The 25025-nt window shown below is 46.7% G+C and overlaps 1 protein-coding gene across 1 annotated transcript in view; it reads left to right on the forward strand.

Moving 5' to 3' along the window:
* Positions 1–25025, forward strand: part of ANO2 (anoctamin 2) — a 342394-nt gene that overhangs the window by 175539 nt on the left and 141830 nt on the right. Inside the window, exon 14 of the mRNA XM_042247625.1 lies at positions 8377–8487. Coding sequence (XP_042103559.1) covers positions 8377–8487 — 111 coding nt within the window. The remainder of the gene's footprint in view (positions 1–8376; positions 8488–25025) is intronic.

The following is a 25025-nucleotide window of genomic DNA, read 5'->3' on the forward strand; positions in this document are numbered from 1 at the left end:
TCATAGTTACCTATTCCCACTTGCTGCCATTGTCTGAACAGCAGAAGCGAATATTAGCTAGGCACTTGCGTTGCCGTGGGCATTGTCGATGAGGTGGTGGGACAGTGTCCAGAGGTCCAGGAGGCACCCCCAGTATTTTGAGTACCATGGACTGGCTGGCTGCGAGCATATGGCGGCCTCATGTAGAGCTGACCTTTTCTGTATTCTCCATCACTTATTGATGTCTGTTGCCTTGGAGACTAGGGACCCCTGGCTCTGTGACCCTGATGTTTTGATCCAAGCTAGTGAAATTCCCAGTTTAGTCTTGCTCCCAAGTCTGTGTGGTTCCGTGGTCTGTGATATGGAATCCTCCCCTGTCCTCAAAGCTCCAGGTATTCAGCTTGCCTTTGAGCAGGTGGGCATTCGATGACCATGGATTGACTTCACACGCTCACTCTATCCCAGTCGTCTGCGTTTAGCGTACGCCTGGGGACTCATAGCATTGCAGATTCTGTGGCAAACGAGAGAATGTACATATGGATTCTGCCTTCAGAGTGGATACAAATTAGTTAAGAAGATAAGCAACGCAGAATAATGAAGGCAATTGCATTTCTTGGGGGAAAGTGGCCAAAGTAGTGCTTCCAACAGAAAGAGCTGTCAGAGTTGGACTGTGTGGGTGATTTTGTCCTGTTCCATTTCATTCCAGAGACAGAGAGGGAGAGAGGAGAGAAGAGAGAGGAGAGGGCTATAGCTGGATGTGGGGAGAGGGTGGGGGCACAGCTCCCTTCTCCTAAGGCCAGGACTCTGAGGTCTCCAAGAAAAAGAAGAAACTTCTTGGCACCTAAGCCTGTGTGAGGCCAGAAACAGGCCAAGTGTGTCTCCCGAGTAGCATTGAGGAAGCCAGCAAGTCTCTCTGTAGAGAGGATGTGTAAACACACTCATGTGGAGAGAGGCATCTATCAGGACTCAGTGCCCTGGAAATCTCAGTCCTGGGCCCCTGGCAGGAGTGAGATGTTAATCCGTTTTTGTTTCTTGTAGCCAGGTTTCCTGTTTCCTGTTTAACCAATGAGCCATGGTCAAGTCTTGGGGCGGGCCTGACTCCAGGAACTCCTGTGCAGGCTGAGAGGGGCCTGACCAAGCCTGGGTTCACCCTGGCACAAGGAGCTGGTCCTGACAGGCTCTCTGTGTGTGGTTCCTGGGGGCGGATCAGCTCTGCAAGCATTGTTTATGTGCCCCTGTGCACCAGACTGGGGGCAGGCATGACTGGGAGAAGGGAGGACAGCTGTGTCTTTGCTTCCAGGTATTTAGATTTTTGGACTTGGATATTAAACACACTTTAATTTGAGTTAAATCTGAACGTGCACATCAAACAACTACTATGGGCCAGGTTCTGATTTGGGATGTGGCACCCCCACAGACATGGTCTTCGAGCATCTTCAAAGGATTGAATTCAGCTAAGGGGCAATCTGGTCTCTGAATGTTTAGAATACAACAGTGAGTTTGAGAGAAATTACTTCTGGCCTAAAAGAACGCTTAAAAATAACAGACTTTAGGCAGAAGGAGAAGGGGGCAGCAGAGGATGAGATGGTTAGATGGTATCACCGACTAAATGGGCACGAATTTGAGCAAACTCTGGGAGACAGTGAAAGACAGGGAAGCCTGGTGTGCTGCAGTCTATCAGATCACAACTAAACAACAACAAAAAAATCAAGGTTTTAGAGACTGGTTGAATTTTAATAAGCAGCAAAGGGAAGAATGGGTACCCATAGGAGGAAACAGCCAATGGGACCGTTGATCTGGGGAAGCTCAGGTGTGGCTCAGAGGTAGTGAGATGCCTGGGAAGTGTCGCTGGCTGCAGGGAAAAGGGATTGGGGCTGCAGTGGGGGGGCAGAGCAGCAAACGCAGTCTGGTGGCCAGGCCAGGGAGCGTCCTGATTGCTGCTCTGCCTCCTTAGGTCATGAGAAGGCATGGAAGGCAGGATTGGCAGGTATTTGTGACCTGCCCTGGGACTTACATGAAGTGTCAGGGGCAGATTTAGTGTTAGCTGCTCAGTTGTGTGCAACTGTTTGCGACCTCATGAGCTGTAGCCCTCCAGGCTCTTCTGTCCATTGGATTTCCCAGACAAGAATACTGAAATGGCTTTGTATTTCCTTTTCCAGGGGATTTTCCTCACCCAGGGGTCAAACTGTGATCTCTGTCATTGTGGGCAGATTCTTTACCATCTGAGCTGCCAGGGAAGCCCTAACCTGTGTTCAAATGAGGGGCAAGAGAATGGCAGATACTACCTGGGCTTTGGGGAGAGGGATGCAGGAGTCCTTGAAGGTTGTGATTAGAGCTGTTTCTCTGATCTCCAAGTCTCAGGAATCCTCCCGTAGGCAGCTGTACAGACAGAGTCCCCAGACAGCCTTCTTTCCTGTGGTCTTTATTAGGAAATACGTGGGAGGGGAGGGTGCTAACTCACACAGAGACCAGAGACATCCACCCTCCGTCCCTCCTCCTTCGGCTGCCCTCTCCACATGAGACACCATGGAAATGAGCAGGGGAATGGGGAAGGCGGCTGGAGAATCCACCTCCTGGGTCAGCAGCCCCAGGCCGAGGGGCCTCCTTGTGGAACCAGTGGAGATGTCCCAAGAGACTCCTTTGGAGCTTGTTGAAGGAGCCTCCTGCCAGACCTCATGAGTCTTTGCTCTGAGGTGGGGTGGTCTTCATTTTGGCCACCTCTCTTGCCCAATTACCTTCTGCCCTCAGGCCCCAGATGTCCTTGGGACCCCTCAGAGATGGCCTTATCTGGGCATAGAGTCCTCCCTCCATTTCTCCCATTCACATCTACCATATCAGGCTTAGCTGTCCCTAACGGCTTCCCATCACATAAGACACAACCTCCTGCCTCCCCTCTGAGCCCAGCTCATGGTGGCCTTCTCCTCCTCCAGAAATTCCAGCCTCCTGGATCTGCCTTCTCTCCACAGCTCCTTCTAGGCTTTGCACTGGCTCTTTCTGCTGCCTTGAAGGTGCCAGTCTCCACCCTAGCTAATTCTTTCCTGGCTTTTCTGTCCCAACGTCACCCTCCTCCGGCTGTTGTTGTTCAGTCTCTAAGTCATGTCTGACGCTTTGCGACCCCATGGACTGCAGCACGCCAGGCTTCTGTGTCATCCATTATCTCCCAGAGTTTGCTCAAACTCATCTCTGTTGAGTTGGTGATGCCATCCAACCATCTCATCCTCTGTCGTCCCATTTCCTCCTGCCCTCAATCTTTGCCAGCATCAGGGTCTTTTCCAACGAGTCAGCTCTTTGCATCAGGTGGCCATAGTGTTGGAGGTTCAACTTCAGCATCAGTCCTTCCAATGAATATTCAGAATTGACTTCCTTTAGGATAGACTGGTTTGATCTCCTTCCAGTCCAAGGGGCTCTCAAGAGTCTTCTCGAGCACCACAATTTGAAGGCATCAATTCTTCAGTGCTCAACCTTCTTTATGGTCCCACTCTCACATCCATACCTTCCCTAAATCCCCCTTCTGAAGCGGCCAGCCTGACATTTCTCCTGCTGCTCTGATTCCCCATCTACTAGCTTCTTGTTGGTGGGTTTGTTTGGTTTCTGTCATCTTCCTTCACTTGGGGATAAGCTCCTGGAGAGGAAGGACCTTATATGTAGCCTCAGAACTTGGGAAAGAGCTCCCATGGGCTCAGAGTACAGGAGATGCTTGATGGCTCTTGGATGGAGACCTTTGTTGATTGCATCTGCAGATTTACCTCTGTAGATCAGCAAAGACTGGTTCTGAGCTGGCCTAGGCCCTTTCTTCAGGACAGCTCCTTAGGGATAACCAGATGGAAGCAGCTTTGTGAAATATTTCCCAGAGCGTTGTGGGAGGATTATGTATTTATGATGACTTGGCATCAGACCACCCATCCAGGGAGGCTATGTTTAATGATGACTTGCCCACGGTTGGATGTGTCAGAGCCACGCTCATGGGGGTCTAGATGCTTGCTACTCTGGCTGGGAGCTCATTGATCCAGCTCCCTGCCTTTGAGGAATCTTGTGACCTAACCTGATCTTCTTAACTGTAAGCAGGGAGATCCTTGTCTGACCTTGCTGCAGTTGCAAAGCAGAGAAGGCTAAGATTCCACTTTCAGAGCCTGTGACTCCTGTCTATGTACCAAGAGCTTTTGGCTTCTTATAAACAAATGAGGGGGATCTGAACTGGGGCCCAGAGTATGGTGCAGGGGGCCACAGCCACAACTGGGAGATGCCTCTATATGATGTCACATCTTTGGAAAATCAGGGACTGGTCAGGAGCCTCCTCTCATCAGAAGAGAAGGCCCTGAAGCTCCTCTGCAGTGGGTGACAGGGTGAAAGCAAGTCTTGCTTGAAAGTCTTTGGAATTGAGATTCTGGTACTCAATAGAAACACTCAGCTATTATTTTATAGTTAAAATCTTCCATAGCAATCATATAGAAGAAAAGCAACCAGATTTCAAAGGCCATGGAGGAAAAGGTCACACTGTGTTTCTCAGAGTATTTCTGCAGGATGTTATTTGCTAGAAGTGAAAGTTTTGTGGGACCTGCTGGGCTGAAGAATATTCAACAGGGGAACCTTTTCAGAGCTTTTATTAGGCTCCTTGTGACTCTCAAGCGACACGTTGTAAGGAGTTTTCCAATCAGTTCGAGCCTGGAATCCTTTTTTAACCCCAAACCCTTCTGGCACACACATTAGGGATTGCTATATTGGAGGATGGATGAAGAGGAGAGACCAAACGAAGTGAACTTCACAAGCATTTAGGGATTTCTGTGTGCTCCCAGTAAGGGCTTCCCTGGAGGCTCAGAGGTTAAAGCGTCTGCTTCCAATGTGGGAAACCCAGGTTCGATCCCTGGGTCAGGAAGATCCCCTGGAGAAGGAAATGGCAACCCACTCCAGTATTCTTGCCTGGAGAATCCCATGGACGGAGGAGCCTGGTAGGCTACGGTCCACGGGGTCGCAGAGCCTCAGACACGGTGCTAATTACTGTGAGAAGCACGAATAGTACAGACCAGATAGCAGATTCTTATATTAGGATGTAAAGACTCTCACATGCAGAACAACTAGGAAATAATAAAAGAAAAATATGTGATCAAGAACTACATGTCGTACAAGCTATAAAGCTCGAGGGTTTTGAGAGAAAGGAGGCACCGCCACCTGTGGTTCAGCAGGCAGAGAAGGTCCCGCCTCTCAGGGTGGGCTGCATCCTGGAGACCTGTTAATGATGGGAAGCCTTCAGAATTCTGGAATAGCTCCTTCTCTCTTATATCAGTTATTCTTATGAGTCATGTGTGTAGTTTCTCCTCTCCAGCATCATGGCATTTCCCAGGAAAGTTAGAGATAGGTAAGGAGCCTAGCTTGTTGGCTTTCAGAATCTCTGAGCCATGAGCAGTGATAAGGGAATGTGTGTTCTCTGAGTCTGCTGAGAACCAGCTCTGGGATCCCTGCCTGGGAGTTCTCGGTAAATGTTGCAGAAATGTGAAGTCCTCATATCCTGGATATTGGTCCTTGAAAGCTGCAGGGAAGACACTTAACTTACACCGTTAAGTTCTCTTTGAAGTCAGCCGTGCATCTTCCTGCCCCAGCCTCTGAGTTGCTGGGACTGTGGTCTTTCCGACGAGCCAGGCTCTCTTTCTCATGCCTGGTGACTCACTGTTCAGGTTTGTGTTGCTGAGTGGCCCCGGGGATGTCTCCTGAGCACTGGTGTACTTGCCAGTGAGTTACTCACCTAGACTGAAGGGGAAACAGGTCCAGGCACGCAAGTTTTAAGATTCCCTGTGGCCGCCTTTAGCTTTGCTGTTTACTGGCCGCCATTTTTAGCTCACGGAAGAATGACTTGAGGAAGACAGCCGGTCCTTGCCCTGACATCCAGCTATGGGGCACATCTGTTTCTCCAGCTGGGACTGGGCTTATTGAAACTTAAAATGGAGGCTGGGGATAGCTGGTGGGGTGGCCAGAGGTGGCCTTTGGTCACTGCTGTGTGCAGCTCAGGGCTCCTGTCTGTATCAGCTGCTTGTTAACGCTTCCTCTCTCTTTTCTCAACACCGGCACTGCCCCCAGGAACGTGCTCAGGTTTGGTTTTCAGTGTGATAACAACTGTTGTGTGTCCTTTCCCGCCACATTGTGTTCCTGGTTTTCCGGGTCTAGACGCCTCGTGGTTGTGTGTGGTATGGCAGTTGTGTGTGGTGGGGTGGCTGCCTGTGGTGTGGTAGTTTTGTGTGGTGGGGTGGCTGCCTGTGGTGTGGCACTCTTGTGTGGTGTGGTGATTGTGAGTGGTGTGGTGGTTGTATGTGGTGTGGCGGTCATGTGGTGTGGCAGTCGTGTGTGGTGTGGTGGTTGTATGTGGTATGGCGGTCTTGTGTGGTGAAGTGGTTGTATGTGGTGTGGCAGTCATGTGTGGTATGTGTGGTGTGGTGGTCGTGTGTGGTGTGGTGGTCGTGTGTGGTGTGGCAGTCGTGTGTGGTATGGCGGTTGTGTGTGGTGAAGTGGTTGCGTGTGGTGTGGCAGTCATGTGTGGTATGTGTGGTGTGGCAGTTGTGCGTGGTGTGGTGGTTGTGTGTGGTATGGTGGTCGTGTGTGGTGTGGTGGTCGTGTGTGGTGTGGCGGTCGTGTGTGGTGTGGTGGTCGTGTGTAGTGTGGCGGTCGTGTGTGGTGAAGTGGTTGTATGTAGTGTGGCAGTCATGTGTGGTATGTGTGGTGTGGTGGTTGTGTGTGGTATGGTGGTTGTGTGTGGTGAAGTGGTTGTATGTGGTGTGGCAGTCATGTGTGGTGTGTGTGGTGTGGTGGTCGTGTGTGGTGTGGCAGTCGTGTGTGGTATGGCGGTTGTGTGTGGTGAAGTGGTTGCGTGTGGTGTGGCAGTCATGTGTGGTATGTGTGCTGTGGCAGTTGTGTGTGGTATGGTGGTCGTGTGTGGTGTGGTGGTCGTGTGTAGTGTGGCGGTCGTGTGTGGTGAAGTGGTTGTATGTGGTGTGGCAGTCATGTGTGGTATGTGTGGTGTGGCGGTTGTGTGTGGTATGGCGGTTGTGTGTGGTGAAGTGGTTGTATGTGGTGTGGCAGTTGTGTGTGGTATGGCGGTTGTGTGTGGTGAAGTGGTTGCGTGTGGTGTGGCAGTCATGTGTGGTATGTGTGCTGTGGCAGTTGTGTGTGGTATGGTGGTCGTGTGTGGTGTGGTGGTCGTGTGTAGTGTGGCGGTCGTGTGTGGTGAAGTGGTTGTATGTGGTGTGGCAGTCATGTGTGGTATGTGTGGTGTGGTGGTTGTGTGTGGTATGGTGGTTGTGTGTGGTGAAGTGGTTGCGTGTGGTGTGGCAGTCATGTGTGGTATGTGTGGTGTGGCAGTTGTGCGTGGTGTGGTGGTTGTGTGTGGTATGGTGGTCGTGTGTGGTGTGGTGGTTGTGTGTGGTGTGGCGGTCGTGTGTGGTGTGGTGGTCGTGTGTAGTGTGGCGGTCGTGTGTGGTGAAGTGGTTGTATGTAGTGTGGCAGTCATGTGTGGTATGTGTGGTGTGGTGGTTGTGTGTGGTATGGTGGTTGTGTATGGTGAAGTGGTTGTATGTGGTGTGGCAGTCATGTGTGGTGTGTGTGGCGTGGTGGTCGTGTGTGGTGTGGCAGTCGTGTGTGGTATGTGTGGTGTGGCGGTTGTGCGTGGTGTGGTGGTTGTGTGTGGTGAAGTGGTTGTATGTGGTGTGGCAGTTGTGTGTGGTATGGTGGTTGTGTGTGGTGAAGTGGTTGCGTGTGGTGTGGCAGTCATGTGTGGTATGTGTGCTGTGGCAGTTGTGTGTGGTATGGTGGTCGTGTGTGGTGTGGTGGTCGTGTGTAGTGTGGCGGTCGTGTGTGGTGAAGTGGTTGTATGTGGTGTGGCAGTCATGTGTGGTATGTGTGGTGTGGTGGTTGTGTGTGGTATGGTGGTTGTGTGTGGTGAAGTGGTTGTATGTGGTGTGGCAGTCATGTGTGGTATGGCGGTTGTGTGTGGTGAAGTGGTTGCGTGTGGTGTGGCAGTCATGTGTGGTATGTGTGGTGTGGCGGTTGTGTGTGGTGTGGTGGTTGTGCATGGTATGGCGGTCGTGTGGTGTGGTGGTCACGTGTGGTGTGGTGGTCGTGTGTAGTGTAGCTGTCATATGTGTTGTGGTGGTTGTGTGTGGTATGACGGTCATGTGGTGTGGCAGTTGTGTATACTGTGGCAGTTGTGTGTAGTGCGGTGGTCGTGTGTGATGCGGTGGTTGTGTGTGATGTGGTGGTTGTGAGTGATGTGGTGATTGTGAGTGGTGGGGCAGCTCTCGTCCCGTAGCGTCCGGTCCCGTGTCCTGACTCACTGTCCATGTGGTGTCTGGTTCAGCCCTGCAGGCCAAGACTGCCCGTCCTGTGTACTAACCACTCTTTGACTCTGGGTTTTAGGAGCATTCCCGGCCTGAGTATGAAACGAAAGTTCGCGAGAAAATGCTGAAGGAGAGCAACAAGTCTGTGGTCCAGAAACTGGGAACCAGTGGGACTGAGGCTGAGGATGAGGTAAGATGCTGGCCCTTGGTGCTCGCCATCCTGTTTATTTCTTAAGATCTTGTTGTCATTTCACTGGAAATGCCTTCATGGACAAGAAGGGCTGTCAGTGGTGGGACAGGATGGAAAGAAAGCTTGATAATATCCCTCATTGTCCAGAGGGCAGAGCTCGTGGGGAGCAGGCTTCTGCCACAACTAGATTTATCTCTTTCCTGGGTGGTAGTGTCTGGACGAAGTGGGAGCCCTGGTCGGAAAAGCAAGAAGCCATTAGAGGCCTGGTTCTTCTGGACTTCATCACCTACACAGTGAATAACAATAGCAACCACTGCCAGACCAACCATCTCAGTGACAGCTAAACCTTCCTAAGTTCCTGGTAGGGGCCAGACACTGTTCTCAGTGCATTTTATTCTTGCAATAAATTTATGAAGCTGGCACAATTTTTCTGTAAATGAAAGCTAATGAAAAAAGTTATGTGCACAAATTAAGTCATTGGCCGGAGGTCACCCAGCCAGTGAATGGGGGGTGTGGATCAGGGATTCCAACCCAGGCCTGTCTCTGACAGTCTGGGCATCTAACTACAGTTCAAGGATGAATTGAGAAATGGCTCTTAGAGCTGGCAGAGGCACACTCGAGCCTGTGTTTGCCTGAGCTGCTCATACGCCGTTCCTCACATTTCATTTTCTCTGGATAGGCCTCCAAAGTAGGGAGGTGATGGTGAACATGGCTCATGAGTCATTTTCTGAGTTTTTGGGTGGCATTCAGACATCGCAACAGAGCTTCAGAATCTACACTGTGATCCATAAATACTCTCAGTGCCTGTGAGGTGGGGGTTCGGGGAAGGCTCCTCTTTGGCAGTGCCGGTCTCCTCTGCATGCCACCCTTTTTTGAAACCAAGTGTGTGTGTGTGTGTGTGTGTGTGTGTGTGTGAGTATGTGTGTGTGTGTATGTGTGTTTATGTCTTTCCTAATCTGGTTCCTGAAAAAAATCAACGAGATCGACAATCTGTTGTTTTTACATGTGTCTTTTCTCCATTTTGGATTAGAATTCACATTTTATTTAATTTTACATTCTTTAAGTTGGAACCATTCATGTTAACATGCAAATTTATTCAAGCACCAATACAGAAGAATGTGGTGTTTTTGAGCCCAGTATGTTAGCTTTCTTTCTTCTTTTTTTAAAAAGAAACAGGACTTAGAAGAGAAAGGGGGTGGCCTGTCTGAATTATTTTTCCCTAGAAAACAGTAAGTCAAAGACCACCAAATATTTGGGGAGAAAAATGAGTTCATTCTTAGGGAAGAGTAATCATTGCCACCAGCTTCATCAGAGAGCAAGCATATTGTATCCTGTCGACTCTTGCAATCTCATGCAGCCCCCTTTCTCCACCCCAGGGTGATACACATTGGATAATTTTATGGAAATTACATGTAACTTTTATTGACCACTGACTCATTTAATTTTAATTCCATAGACGGGAATGCCAAGGAGCTGAATTTCCGTACGTTGAGACTGTGGTTCTGACTTAAGCACCACTTGGATATATATACGTGATAGGTGAAATAACTTTCAGGAACCATGAATAATTGAAAGACATCTGAATGCATTATGAATGATACATACGTTTATGTTTCAGCATTCAACATTTATTTTCATTACACTGTTGAGAATGCAAAGCTCAAAGCCTCTAATGCCTTATAGGCACTGGAAGGGAAATGACCTTCCCAAATGAGCAGTGTAAGCTAAAAATGGCCAGGAATTTGATGGTCAGCATCCTGCTTGTGTTCCCTCCGTTCTGTTACTATCGGAAGTGTGCTTCTGTTCATGCTGTAAGCCTAGCCAGAGGTGGGAGATGAACAGAGAAGCGCATGTTGCTGCCTGATGGGAGCGATGTTTCTCTAGCCTCCGGGAAGAGTGGAGGTCAATACCCACAGCAAAATAGGACTCTTGGGGCACCATCATGGGTGGGATACTTAAGAAAGGCATGTGCTTCTGGGAAATGGACAGGGACCGAGAGTCAAAGTCTAGATGATGGTTTTGGATGTGCTTCTTTCATCCCAGAGGCTCACCTTGGCTCTGCCTACTTTGTAACCCTGAGGTTGCGTGTTCCATCTCTCCTTATATTCCTTCCTCTTGAATGCTGAAAACTACCCTTTATCTGAACTTATTTACAAAACAGAAATAGATTCACAGACTTTGAGAATGAACTTATGATTGCTGGAGGTTGGGGGCAGATAGGAAGGGAAGGGATAGTTAGGGAGCTTGGGATGGACATGCACACACTGCTATATTTAAAACGGATAACCGAAGACTTACTGTATAAGCACAGGGAATTCTGCTCAATGTTACATGCCAGCCTCAATGGGAGGGGAGTCTGGGGGAGAATGGATATAAGGATATAAGTGGCTGAGTCCTTTCACTGTCCACCTGAAAATATCACAACATTGTTAATTGGCTATACTCTAACATAAAATAAAAGCTTTTTTTTTTAAAAGAAAAAAACCCTTCCATTTCCAGGCTCAGATGGTAGAGGAAATTATGGAAGACCACATAGCTAGTTGTGGAGGAGCTAGTAGTCAAACTCAGCCCCACCTTATCTCCAAGGCCTATTGTTTCTTAGAAAGTTTTTTTTTTTGAAGATGTCAGGTTCCTTTTTAAAAGCATCTTTATAGCAATTTAATTCTCAGACCATACCCTTCACCCATTTAAATTAAACAGTTCGGTGGTTTTCAGTACATTCACAGTTTTGTGCAGTCATTCCCATAATCTAAGTTTAAAGTATTTTTATCTTTTCAAAAAGAAACCCTATAACCTGGGAAGCAAGTTTTCTACTTCCTGTTTCAACACATTTGCCTATTCTGAATTTACGTGTAAATGAAATCATGCAAAATGTGATATTTCTGTTCTTTTACTTAGCAGAATATTTTCATTATTCACCCATGTGTTAGCTATATTAGACTTCTTTCATTTTTTATTGCTAAATAGTATTCCATATTTTGGATATATCCAATTTTATTTATACAGCCATCAGTTGATGGACATAGAGATGGCTTTTCACTTTTTGGCTGTTATGAACAATGCTGCTGTGAACATTTGTGTACCAGGTTTTGTGTGGATATATGTTTTCACATTTTTTGGTAGGTAACTATGGTAGGTAACGTATGGTAACCTGGTTTAACATTTTGAATTAACATTTTAATTCTCAGACCATAACCATAATTTTGAAGGACTGCTGTGATATTTTTCAAAGTGGCTGCACCATTTCACATGCCAACCAGCAGTGTATGAAGATGTTTAATTTCTCCGCATCTTCACCAACACTTGTTATCATCTTTTTTATTTTATCCATCCTACTTGTGTGAAGTGGTATTTCGTTGTGGTTTGAATTAGCGTTTCCCTAATGACTAATGATGTTGAACATCTTTTCATGTGCTTATTTGCAATTTCTATGTATTCTTTGGAAAAATTTCTATTCAAATTCATTGCTCATTTTAAAATTTGGGTTAATTTTCTTTTTATTATTGTATTGAGTTATTTACATAATCTGAACACCAGTCCCTTATCAAATACTATTATTTGCAAATATTTTCTCTCTTTCTGTGGATTTCTAAACATTTAATTAGTGATGCAGTTTGCTGCATGAGAGTTTTTTGATGCAGTTCAGTTTGTCAGGTCTTGTCTTTGTCATTTATGCTTTTGTGTCATACCTAAGAAACCCTTGCTTAATCCAGTGTCATAGAGATATACTATCAAGTCTTCTAAGAATTTTACAGTGTTAGCTCTTAAATTTAGGTTTATGATGCACTTTGAATTAATTTTTGTATATGATGTAAGTAAGGAGTTAAAATTCATTTTTTTGCATGAATATTCCGTTTTTCTGGCACTGTTTGTTGGAAAGAATATTTTCTCCATTGAACTATCTTTATACCTTCATCAAAAATCAATTGACCATAAATGTAAGAGTTCATTTCTTTCTGGACACTCAGTTCTATTTCATTAGCCTATTTGTCTGTCCTTAGGCCAATACCACATTATCTCAATTAATTATTCAGTTCAGTTCAGTTCAGTCGCTCAGTCATGTCTGACACTTTGCGACCCCATGAATCACAGCACACCAGGTCTCCCTGTCCATCACCAACTCCTGGAGTTCACTCAGACTCATACACCTGTGTAATAAGTTTTGAAATTGGGAATGTGACTCTATGCTTCTTTTTCAGAATTTTTGGCAATTATGGGTGTCTTGAATTTCCATATTAGTGTTATTACCAGCTTGTCAATTTCTGCTAAAAAAGCAAGATTGAATTTTTGATAGGAATTGAGTTGAGTTTGTAGATTAATTCAGGCAATAGTACCATCTTAATGATGCTAAATCTTCTAATCTATGAACATGGTATATCTTTTCATTTATTTAGATCTTTCAAAAACGTTTTATATTTTCAGGGTGTAGTTCTTACACATCTTCAGTTAAACTTGTTTACGATAGTATTATTGTTTTCCATGCAGTTGCAAATGTAATTGTTTTCATAATTTCAATTTTGGATTGTTCATTGCTAAGTATATAGGACTGCAGTTGATTTTTGTGTATTGATTTTCTATCCCACAACTTTGTGGAACTCATTTATTAATTCTGGTAGTTTTTAGTGGATTCCTTAGGATTTTCAATTTATAAGATCATGTCATCTTGAAGAGAGTTCTCTTTCTTTCCCAACCTGGGTACATTTTTGTCTCTCTCTCCATCTTCCGTCCCTCCCCTCTTTTCTCCATAATTGCCCTGACAAGAATTCTTGTACGGTGTTGAGTAGTAGTGACGAGGGTCAACTTCCTTGTCTTGTTCTGGAACTTGGCCTTTCACCATTAAGTATGCTGCTAACTGTGGCCCATTGCTCTTTAACTCTGTCTATAGGCTTCCCTGAGGAGAATTCACAACATATCATCAGGTGGCCAAGCCCATCTGCAGTGTCTTCCGCCTCAGCTGTCACATGGGGAGACTGGATTGTAGCCTCTGCTTTTGTGGGGGACAGACTGTCTCATTTTAGGTGGTGGTAATTTGGCTATTTTAATATCTGCTGTTATGATGTTCAAGAGTGTGGGCATAGTGAAGATGGTAAAGAGATGAGCTTAGAAGTAATATTTATAGAGTGCTTGCTCTGTGCGAGTCTTTACGGGTTTTATTTAAGTCTCAAAGACATTATTATTTCCAATTTTATATGTGAGGAAACTGAGGCTTATTTATCTAGAAAGAAGGAAATTGCTCAAAGCTTGTATATGGCCAGATGGTTTAACTTAAGAACAATGCTTTTTAAAAAAACTGGAATATAGTTGCTTTATAATGTTGTGTAAGTTTCTGCTGTACAATGAAGTGAATCAACTATATGTATACATATATCCCCTCCCTCTTGGACCTCCCTCCCATCCTCCATCCCACCCACCCTCCATCCCACCCACCTAGGTCACTGCAGAGCAGTGAGCTGACTTCCCTGTGCAATACAGTGGCTTCCCACTAGCTGTCTATTTTACAGCTGTTCACACAAGGCAGTGTATACATACCAATCCCAGTCTCCTAATTCATCCCGCTCCCTACCCTGTCTCCTCCTCCCCTATCTGTTCTCTACTCCTGCCCTACAAATAGATTCATCTGTACCATTTTTCTTGATTTCACATATGTGCATTAATATATGATATTTATTTTTCTCTTTTTGACTTACTTCACTCTGTGTGACCATGTCTAGGTCCATCCACATCTCTACCAATGACCCAATTTCCTCCCTTTCAATGGCTGAGTAATATTCCCTTGTGTATACATTCTACATCTTCGTTATCCATTCATCTGTCGATGGACATTTAAGTTGCTTCCGCGTCCTAGCTATTGCAAATAGTGCTAAAAGAAACACTGGGGTGCATGTGTCTTTTTGAATTATGCGTTTATTAGAGTATATGCCCACGAGTGGAATTGCTGAATCATATAGTAGCTCCCTGGTGGCTCAACAGTAGAAGCATCTGCCTATAATGCAGGAGACCCGGGATCTATCCCTGGGTCAGGAAGATCCCCTGGAGAAGGAAATGGCAATCCACTCCAGTACTCTTGCCTGGAAAATCCCATGGCCGGACGGAGGAGCCTGGTAGGCTATAGTCCATGGGGTCACAAAGAGTCGGACATGACTGAGTGACTTCACTTATAGTAGTTCTATTTTTTGGAGAAGGCAATGGCACCCCACTCCAGTACTCTTGCCTGGAAACTCCAATGGATGGAGGAGCCTGGTGGGCTGCAGTCCATGGGGTCGCTAAGAGTCGGGCATGACTGAGCGACTTCACTTTCACTTTTCACTTTCATGCATTGGAGAAGGAAATGGCAACCCACTCCAGCGTTCTTGCCTGGAGAATCCCAGGGACGGGGGAGCCTGTTGGGCTGCCGTCTCTGGGGTCACACAGAGTCGGACACGACTGAAGCTACTTAGCAGCAGCAGCAGCAGCAGTTCTATTTTTAGTTTTTTAAAGGAACCACCATAATGCTGTTCTACATAGTGTCTGTATCAATCAACATTCTCACCAACAGCGCAGGAGGGTTCCCTTCTCTCCACACCCTCTCAGCATTTACTGTTTGTTTGTAGATTTTTTTTTTTTGATGATGGCCATTCTGACTGGTGTGAGCTGATACCTCATTGTACAGGATCTTTTTCAACCCAGCGCCTGGAGTAATGAGAATAAAATACGATGCTTTTGATTCTTGTGCTCTTCTGCCTTTAGAATGTTTGCTCTCAACAGATTCTCAGACACTCCTGAAGAATCATGCTTGAGGTTCTTCTTCCTTATTGTAAAGGCAGGAAGGAATGAGGTGTTGTTGGAAATATGGGTGCAAGACAACCAGAGACCCTGCTTTTCCTTTTGCGGTTTTGTGCCAGCTTTGCTGGACTGATGCCATATTTCCACTGAGGACAACAGTGAGTAGAATTAGCTCTGTTTCCAGCAAGAAGTTCAACCAGCACTAGAGAGGACTCATGACTATAAACTCAGAGATATATTGTGTTTCCCAGGAAGAATATCAGGCTGGAACTTCTCATAAAAGAATAAGCTTGCTTCGTTTTTTTTTTTTTTTTTTCTCTTGGATTATTGGACTTTTTCTGAAATAGTCTATTCTGGACAGATTTGCAGTTTTCCTCAAGTTTCCCTCCAGGGCAAGTTTTTTCTCTGTTCACACGAGATGATAAAGCTCTAACTTGAGAAAGCTGGCGAGATACTGTGGCTGCTGGGATTGGGGGGCGGTCCTGGTCTCTGCCTCCCACCCCTGACCTTTCTCATCCCAGCCCCGCCTCCTTTCCTGTAATAAACTTCCTACTAGTGAGAATGCCATCAGAAAGCAGAAGGCCTGCTGCATAGTTCAAAAGAGGGAAAATAATCCCAGGAGCTAATTATAAAGGTGTAGCTGTTGTTGTTCTGTCCCTAAGTCATGTCCAGCTTTTTGTAACCCCATGAACTGCAGCATGCCAGGTTTCCCTGTCCTCATTATCTCCTTGAGTCTGCTCAAACTCATCTCCATTGAGTCAGTAATTCCATCCAACCATCTCATCCTCGGTTGCTCCCTTCTCCTCCTGCCCTCAGTCTTTCCCAGCATATCAGGGTCTTTTCCAATGAGTTGGCTCTGCATCAAGGGTCCAAAGTATTGGAGCTTCAGCTTCAGCACCAGTCCTTAGGATTGACTGGTTTAATTTCCTACTGTCCAAGGGACTCCCAAGAGTCTTCTCCAGCACCACAGTTCAAAAGCATCAGTTCTTCTGTGCTCAACCTTCTTTACGGTCTAACTCTCACATCCGTACTTGACTATTGGAAAAACTGTAGCTCTGATTCTATGGATCTTTTAGAGTAGGGGAAATTGAGGCAAGCAGAGGCTGGTGAGGCAGAGCAGAGATTAACAACAGGAGGGGACTGCTCCCACTCTTAGCGCTGGAAGGACCAAGAGGGAGGTGGCCAAACCCTGCAGGTGCTGGCACTTTGCAGGAGGTGCAGCCCTTTCTGGAGACACAGGTAGAGGCAGCCAGTGTCCCCCTCCAGCCTCTGAGTCGACCGCCAATGCCCCCTATTGGCCAAATACAACCACAGGTCAGGTGATCGATTATTCCGGGAGATACGGATTTTAGGGCTCAGTACCCAGCAACACTGAGCAGAGGAAGGGGACATTGGAGGATAGGTCTGAGGGCCAAGTGGCACAGGACAGGCCCAGAGGTCCAGTCATAAGTCAGCATCATTTTGGGACCTACTAGCCACTGATGGGTCACTTAAGCCAAGTCCTTATATTCGGGAGTTGAGAGGTTGTTGGGACTAGAAATAAAAATCTGGCAGAAAGCATGAGAATTCTGACCACTGACATTAAGGCAAGAATACATGAGTCATCAGGGACTCTGACAGTTCCCGGGCTGTTGAGAACAGTGATGTGAGCGGGGAGGGTGGGCTGTGGTGTGAGCACCTGTGAGTGTGCGTCTGTGTGTATGTGAGGCAGTGCCACGAGAGTGACTCAGGTGGGGTCACACCTGGAGGCTTCCATGAGGAAGGAAAAACCCGTAATATTTCTGTGTCAGGGAGCATGTGGCAAGCTGCGGAAATGGCACAGTAGGTGGTGAAAGTCTGCTGGAAACTTGGCCCTAGGAGAACCTTAAAACCCCACTGAACTCATCCCAGGAGTTTACCTCTTGGGACTTGTCACCCAAATGTTTATCCAAGGTGGGTGTGGTACCTGGCCCGCTGCGGCCTGGCACTGCCTGCGACGCTGACACTTAATGAATGTTTTATGGGGAATAGTCGCCAAGAGGAGGCCTATGGATGGACGGGTGTTAACTTACTGCTCAGTGCACCACCCCGGGGACAGTTATTTCAAAAGAAAGCTCATCTAAAGTTGAAGTATTGAAACATTTACAGCGGATGCCTCTGGCAGGCGTAACAAACAAACATGTGGAATAAATTATGCATCGTTGAAGGTCTGGGCTGGGAGGCTGGGATGATAGCAGGAGGAAGCGGGGAGTTGTCAGAGCTGGGGTGCAGGGTCCTGTCTGCGATCTAACTCGGGGCCAGAGGCGTCTACCAGAAAGTCCTGTGGAACAGAGTTCCCTCGGGCTCTCTTTTGGAGGCACTAGATATCAAATGACTGTTGGAGGGTCAAAAAAATCATACTAATACCTCTCCCATAGTTCTCCCAGACTTGTCTTAGGGATTAAGAAGATTCCTCATTGGGTACATGGGATTAGAACTTTTAAAACTGAACTAGTTTATGTGGTATTAATATTAAAATACTAAGTACTGTTAATCTTCATGAGATACATTTCCTTGTCAACAATATTTACCATTATGTGTTTATATATTATTTATTTATTTACTGAAAATAAATATTTTGTATTGTCACCTAAAAAAGAAAAAAATGGAGGTTCCTGGTTGGCAAAGGGAAACCCTGGGAACAGAAAGGGGCTCAGTTGGCTGAAGCGTCACATAGTGAGGAGCTGAGGTGAGGCTGGAACCCACAATGTTTTTGGAGATATCGATTTAATTGCATGCATGCACTCACTCACACACGCACACACACACATATGCATGCACACACACTCTCTCTCTGTCTCTGTCTCAGGAGAGAGCCATGGACAAGTTTTCTCATTTGGTCAAGAAAGTTTCTTAAGACAGGAAGACTGTGTTTCCCAAACTGTGCTCCCCAGGGCACCCCAGGGTGCCGCAGGGAACACACGGAAGTCATGGCGTTTTTAAACATCTTTGAGGGCGGCCCAACAATACCTGGGATCTGTCAGACGCTGGTGGGGCTGCTACCCCAGCAGGATCAGTGCTAAACCACAAGACATGCCCGTCAGTGTCCCCAGGCCTTTCAGAAGCTGGGTCTGCTGTGAAGGCAGCAGAGCTCCAGCACAGATTTATTGTGAAACCGAAGCTGCGAGTCTCAGGCCCAACGGGACTCCTGGCAGGGAGGAGCCTGGTGTCCTGTAGGGGGATGCATCCTTTTAGCAAGTAATCAGGGTGAAGAATGAAGTAAAAATGTTTTTCTTTCAATTATTGTGTATTTTTTCCTAAATGGCTACTAGGCTGTTAGGACATACATACTAATTAAGTTAAAGGGACTTAAATTGTCATTAAATGTAACCTTTAAGTCTTGTTTTTTTTTCTTTTTCCTTCAGATGAGGAGCATCCTATAAACATGACTGAGCTGTGAAAGGTTCAGGGAACTGAGAACTTTTGGGGACCCTTGTAGGTAAGGGCTTCCTGTCCACAGAGGCTTGAGAGCAGAGGATGTGACCGAGGGTGGAGGGTTTTAAACAGATAACCAAGTGTGTGTGTGCACAGTCGTGTCCGGCTGTCTGCAACCCCACGGGCTATAGCCCACCAGGCTCTTCTGTCCATGAGATTTCCTAGGCAAGAATACTGGAGTGGGTTGCTGTTTCCTTCTCCAGGAGATCTTCCCGGATCAGAGCTCAAACCCATGTTCTCCTGCATTGACAGGCGAATTCTTTACCACTGAGCCACCAGGGACGCCCATAAAAAGATAAACGGTGAATTTCAAGGATTTATCTGGGGGGCAGCAGTCAGTGACAAAGTGTGTGCAAAGGGTGGGTGTGCCAGGCAGGCTGGCTTCTCCCAGGCTTGTTCCTGGGCTCCCCACCTACTCCTCTCTTGGGCCACGGAGGGGCTGCACCCCAGCATCTTCCCTCTGTGTCTCTATTTCTCTCTATCTCACTCTGTTCTCACTCCGTGTATATGTGTGTGTGTAGGTGCATGTGTGTGTATTTCTGTATGGGTGGTGGGTTGGGTTTGGAGGGGCCTGATGGTTTCTGACTGGACAGCCTTTAAAATCCATGAGATTTAAAGGTAAACCCAGCAACTCCTTATCCGGAAGACTTTACTCTACTTAGCAGTCTCTGGGTGGCTCGGGCTTCCTGGATCAGTGTGCCAGAGGAGCACAGAATGTGCTCATAAGCATCTCGCTTCGTGGAGCCTGTGAATTATCCATGCCAGCGAGAGACTCTTCGGGTGGCCTGGACCACAAGATGTGGGGGGATCTGGCCCCCTTCAACTGACAGCAGAAGTCCCTGGCTGCAGTAAGACTTCGTCTCTGCTCCGTGTATACATTTCTGGGGCCTGCATCTATATTAAGATGTTACATATAAGGAGAGTCTCGAGGCCTGGGTTATGGAGGAGAAGCTGCAGAGAGACAGGCCGCCTGGGAAATGAGGGCACAGTAGGGGCCGGGTCAGGGGGTGGAGAGGAGTAGCAGGTCTGCCTCGGAGCTAAGGCTGGGCACAGTCATGATGGTATTTCAGACCAGACCTTCATGGAAAACACAAGGCCCAAATATGTGCAAGGCTGGGGAGCGCTGGAACAGTGGAGTCACTCACGGGTCCAGCGCATACCACTGGGATGTGTGATGTTTGCCACGAGTGACTTGCAGTTTGGAGTTTTCTTTTTTCATCTAAATGATTTTTCCATATACGGCCTGAAGCACGTAAATTAAATTTGTCTTCTGCTGCCTGGGCCAAGGTCATTATTTCATGTCCCTAGAATTCACTGGAAGCGCACACAAGCCCGTCAGGTTCCTTTGCTCTCTCGCCCTTCGTGTGCCAGAAAAATCAAAGTGTTGGTTTAATAAATTCTTCCAAGGTCAAGGGTGTCTTGACTCCTTTGCAAATCTTTGACAAGGCGTTCCAGAAAGAAGCTTTCAAAGAAAATGGGTGGGAGGGCTCTTTGGTGGGTGGAGCAGCTTCCAGATTATGCTCTTGCAGTAACAATCTCATGAGCTGGTGAGGTCAAAGGGGTCTGCCTCTCTGTCCACCACCCAGGCCTGGCAGCCAGGCTCCAGCTGGCGAGCAGGGGCCTCCACACAGCACCTGCCCAATCGCCCAGAGGATGCAGTGATCGTCTAGATATTACTTTTTTTAACTTTCACGAAGATAAAGGAACTTAGAAGAAAAATGGCCCTTTCTTTAGGTTTCTTCAGATACAGATCCTGAGACAGTGATTCACATGCAAAATTTATTTGGGAGTGAGGAGACCCAGGTAGCAGAGTGGGACATTGACAGAGAAGAAAAGGCCCCCAACAAAGGGCACAGCATCAGCCAAATTACTTACCACTCTGGGCAGCTGATGCATCATTCGGCTGGGAAATTCTGCGAGCTGGTCCGGAACATGCGCTTTATAGTTCTACTGGCTGAGGGATGAGAAGCTGGATATCTGCTTGTTCCATCAGTCACTGCTGAGGGATGCTCCGTGTGCGTGCACACACACACGTAAATTCCCCTGCACTTCTGGCCTGCTTTGAACATGCACATGAGCAGAAAAGGCTCGGGCCACCAAGAAAAGCCTTCAGACGAAGCACTCTAGAGCCTGGCAGTTGAAGTTGGACCTCTCCAGTCCATAGTAAGGCTCATAGAGATTTGGAGCAGACACCGCAGTATCAGGGTTCTAGATCCTAAAGTACCTCAGATAAGATCTAGTCAGAAAATCAGAAGGCCAGGAATTCAGTAGAGGGCGTATCATCCAGGGAAAGTTAATTCTACAGGTGTCAGGATTGCCGACAAGCTGAGCAGGTAATGAAGCCCCACGGAGGTCAGTGTGAATGGCATCTCACTGTGGTTTTGATCTGCGCAGGAAGCGGCACGTCTAGAACGCACCCTTTTGTCTGTTTCCTTCTCCCTTAGGCTGGCCAAGGTTAGCTTTTCACTCTGTGTCAGTGAGGTAGGTCTCCTTACATGTTGAAGGACATGTTTCAGAACCTGGAGCATGCTGCATTTTTTTTTTTTTCCTCTCCCAAGTTATTGCCATTTGGATATGTTGCCCTTTTATCTGTTTGATAAAACAAAATGTCAACAATTATTAGAGCAATCTGAATAGATACTAACCTTGCCCCCTTCTCCCCCGACCCTGAGAACTCCCCATGCTTTCAGTTCAATACCTCGTTCATTCTCTTAACTTCCTGGAAAGAAACATGTCCACGTGATTTCAGATGGGGCAGCCCAACTGAGATTTTCAGGACCGATTGTGCAGAAAGTTCAGAGCAAAGCCGATGCTAATTCTCACTTCCCTTGGTTACTGGTTTTGAGTTGGGGTCACTTGTTATCTGACTTAATCCATAATGTGCCCAAGAATTTCTATTTCATAATGTGCCCTATATTTCTATATTAAAAAAAACATCTAAGGTCAGATCGATAGGTATATTTAGTATTCATAGGCTACTACTTGCTATGAGGACGACATCCCGTTACTTTGGCCACCTGATGCAAAGAACCGACTCATTGGAAAAGACTCTAATGCTGGAAAAGATTGGAGGCAAAAGGAGAAGGGGCGACGGAGGATGAGATGGTTAGATAGCATCACTGACTCATGAATTTGAGCAAACTCTGGGAGATAGTGGAGGACAGGGAAGCCTTGTGTGCTCCTGCCCATGGGGTCACAGAAAGAGTCAGACACGACTTAGTGACTTAACAAAAACAAATCCCCAGCAGGCCGGATCTGGAGTTCAAGGTGAAATGTACACTGGAATGGAGTCAGTGAAGGTGCCAACTCAGAGGCCAAAGGAAATAGGTCCTTTCATGGGCGTGATAAGCAAACGGTGCTGATTTTACTTGGACAGCTTATGCTGTCTTTGAGGGGCCTGGCGCAGAGTGATGCAGGGAGGGAGGTGACCCACAACTTCACTATCCTTCCATCCCTGTAATCTCTGCAGAACAAACTTCTTTGAAGGGAGGAGACCTGAACCACCTCCCTTTGGGCCTTTTTCATTTCTGGGCTTTCAGCTGAAATCCCTGAGGTGTGGTCAGAAGAGAGCCTCTGAAATGCAGTTCCGTATCTTCTGGGCTAACTCGGGCTTTCAGTTTTCTCTGACAAATGAGCAGTGTCTGTCCTCCAGCTGGTCGGAGGTGGGAGAAGGAAGAAGAGTATCCCAGGCCTCGAGGCCTCCTTGCAGCTCCCTCCTGGTCCTCACAGTGATCAGCGTCTTTCCCAGTGTCGGGAGCTGGCCATAGCAGCAGCTTGGACTAAGTACTGGCCTTTGTGAAGGGCCAGCTCACCCTACAGGTCATTCCTCACCCATAGGTTGTCCAAAGTCAGTTCCTCATCTGGGAGCCGCTGCTGTGAATTTTCTTAAAAAATACTCATCCTTTCCCAGCAATGCCACATCTAGGTTTTTCTGCATCATGATTTTATTTTTGCTGGGTCTGGGGCCAGTGGGTGTGTGCTAAGGATTTCTACAGCACATTTTGACCATTTGCATCCTTATGGTATAGTCGTAGTACATGACCCTGGAAGGGTTAATACTCACCCAGGGCCAAGACATCCTGCTCATCAGTGGCCCACAGCTTGCCCAACACTGACCCATTTGATCCAGCCTCCTGGTCCCCCAGGAAGGCCAGACACGGTGATGTTCAGTTCATTATAGACAGTTGACCTCCGATTCATTTTTATTATTATGGTGTGCAGTCTATCGGCCAACTTCCATAAATTTCACTCTGAATTTGGGCATCTGCATCGAGTTTAGAGAATTTGTGGTGGGAAGCTTGCCCTGGAAATTGACTCAGCTGAATATTCACACTACTTAGCGTGGGGCAACTCCCATCCAGGAATCTCAGAGAGCTTGTCTATAAACATGAATGAATTAATCCTCCCGACCACGCTATGTGCTTTGCCAGCTGGATTATTTTAAGGGAAGTGACCAGCCCAGAGGCCTGTAGTGAGTCATGAAAGATCTCGCTCAGAACCAGAGGGTTTGGACTGTGGGGTCCTGGGTGGAGTCGGAGACCACTCTGGACCCTTCCCACCCCCAGTGCTTGAAGTGTTGTGATTGGGGGCAGGGGGTCAGCAGTGAGCATAGTAACTCTAGGGATGCCTGGTCACCTTCCCCCTCAGCACCTCCTCCTACAGTGCTTTCATCACCAGCCCCCTCAAACCGTGTCTTGGTCAAATTAAGGAACTTTTATTTTCTCAGTATATACAAGTAGTATATGCTAAATGTAGACAGTTGAAGAAGGAGGGTATAAAGAATAAAAACAATTCATCCAATTTTTCATCTCCCAGAAAAACTATTATAACCTCCTTCTAATGTATATTGTCACATGGTTGGAAAAAAATACAGACTGTATATTTAATTTTGTATTATTATTCTTGTCCCTTGATCTGAGAACAAGTCTCAACCTTATTAAATACTGTTCTGAGCATATATTTCATTATATGGATGCATTATTGTTTTCTCAGCCTTTCCTTGCCACTGTGCTGTGCTCAGTCATGTCCGACTCTCTGCGACCCCAAGGACTGTAGCCTGCCAAGCTCCTCTGTCCATAGGATTTCCAGGCAAGAATACTGGAGCGGGTTGCCATTTTGTACTCTAGGGGATCTTCCCAACCCAGGGATTGAACGCATGTCTCCAGAGTCTCTTCACTGGCAGGTAGATTCTTTACTGCTGCGAGACCTGGGAAGCCCTAGCCCTTTCTTACACTGTAGTTAACATAGGATAAACATACTTACAATTTTCCCCTGAAATTTGAGTTATTGGAATTAATACATCATATGAATATATTAAAGATTTCTTATTAAGTCTTTACCCTGTGGTGGGCATACCTGTGCTTATTATTTCAGGAGGAGGAAGGTTGGGGTTATTTCAGGCAGGCTCTATCAGTAAGAGATGTTACTGGAAGTGCAGGATCCTTGCTCCTGGGTTCCTAATTGCACGTGCTTTAGTGCTGGGTGAGCGAGCGATTTGGGTGCTGCCCTTGGCACATGACCATAGGCGCAGTTTTATCGTAAAACCGCTCAGTCGTTCACTGTGCATGAGGCTGGAGAAAGTCCCCTAATTCACATCCTAGAACTCACCCATCAATCAGGTCCCTCTCTGGGAGAGCAGGAAGCCTCTGTTCTTCTTGCATGTGTGGTGGGGAGAGCAAACGTTCTGGAGCATAGGCTCTGGGGTCCGGTTCTGGTCAGGGAGCCGTTCCGTACATGCTGGGAATGGATGGGTCACTTCTATCAATCACTGGAGCTGGTCACATCTTCCGACCCTGATGCTAGGGTGGAAAAATGATTCTGGAGCAATGGATGGATCGTGAGTGGCTCATGCAATGAAGATATTTCATCAGTTGAACTAAGGCCAGGTTTTGGCAGGAGAATCAGTGAGACAAATTGTAAGCTACAGTTTTAACTCCAAGAGGAAATGTGTCCCGGTTGGTAAATGATCCACCAAAAAAAAAACCCAAAAAACAAAAAACAAAAAACCCATGAAACTCCTTTTGATAACTTGAACTTCTGGAAGCAATTTAGAGGGCAAGTAGGGTCACTCTGACTTCCGAGAAAGGGAAAGGTTTTCTTCTTGTGAGATGACGATTTTTTTTTTTCTTCCAACTTTCTAACATGTACATACAAACAGCATTGACCCAGGGGAAATATTATTAATCCACAGAAGAGCCCCTAATAAATTCTTTAGTACAATGGTCTCCACTTTTGTGCCATTTTCTTTTTCATCAACTGTCACTTTATCTCCCTGTGATATTGAGGGTGGACTGTCACACCCTTTCAGTGACCCAGAAAGATGC

This window comes from Ovis aries, chromosome 3, assembly GCF_016772045.2.
Source record: "Ovis aries strain OAR_USU_Benz2616 breed Rambouillet chromosome 3, ARS-UI_Ramb_v3.0, whole genome shotgun sequence".
In the NCBI taxonomy this organism is placed as follows: Eukaryota; Metazoa; Chordata; class Mammalia; order Artiodactyla; family Bovidae; genus Ovis; species Ovis aries.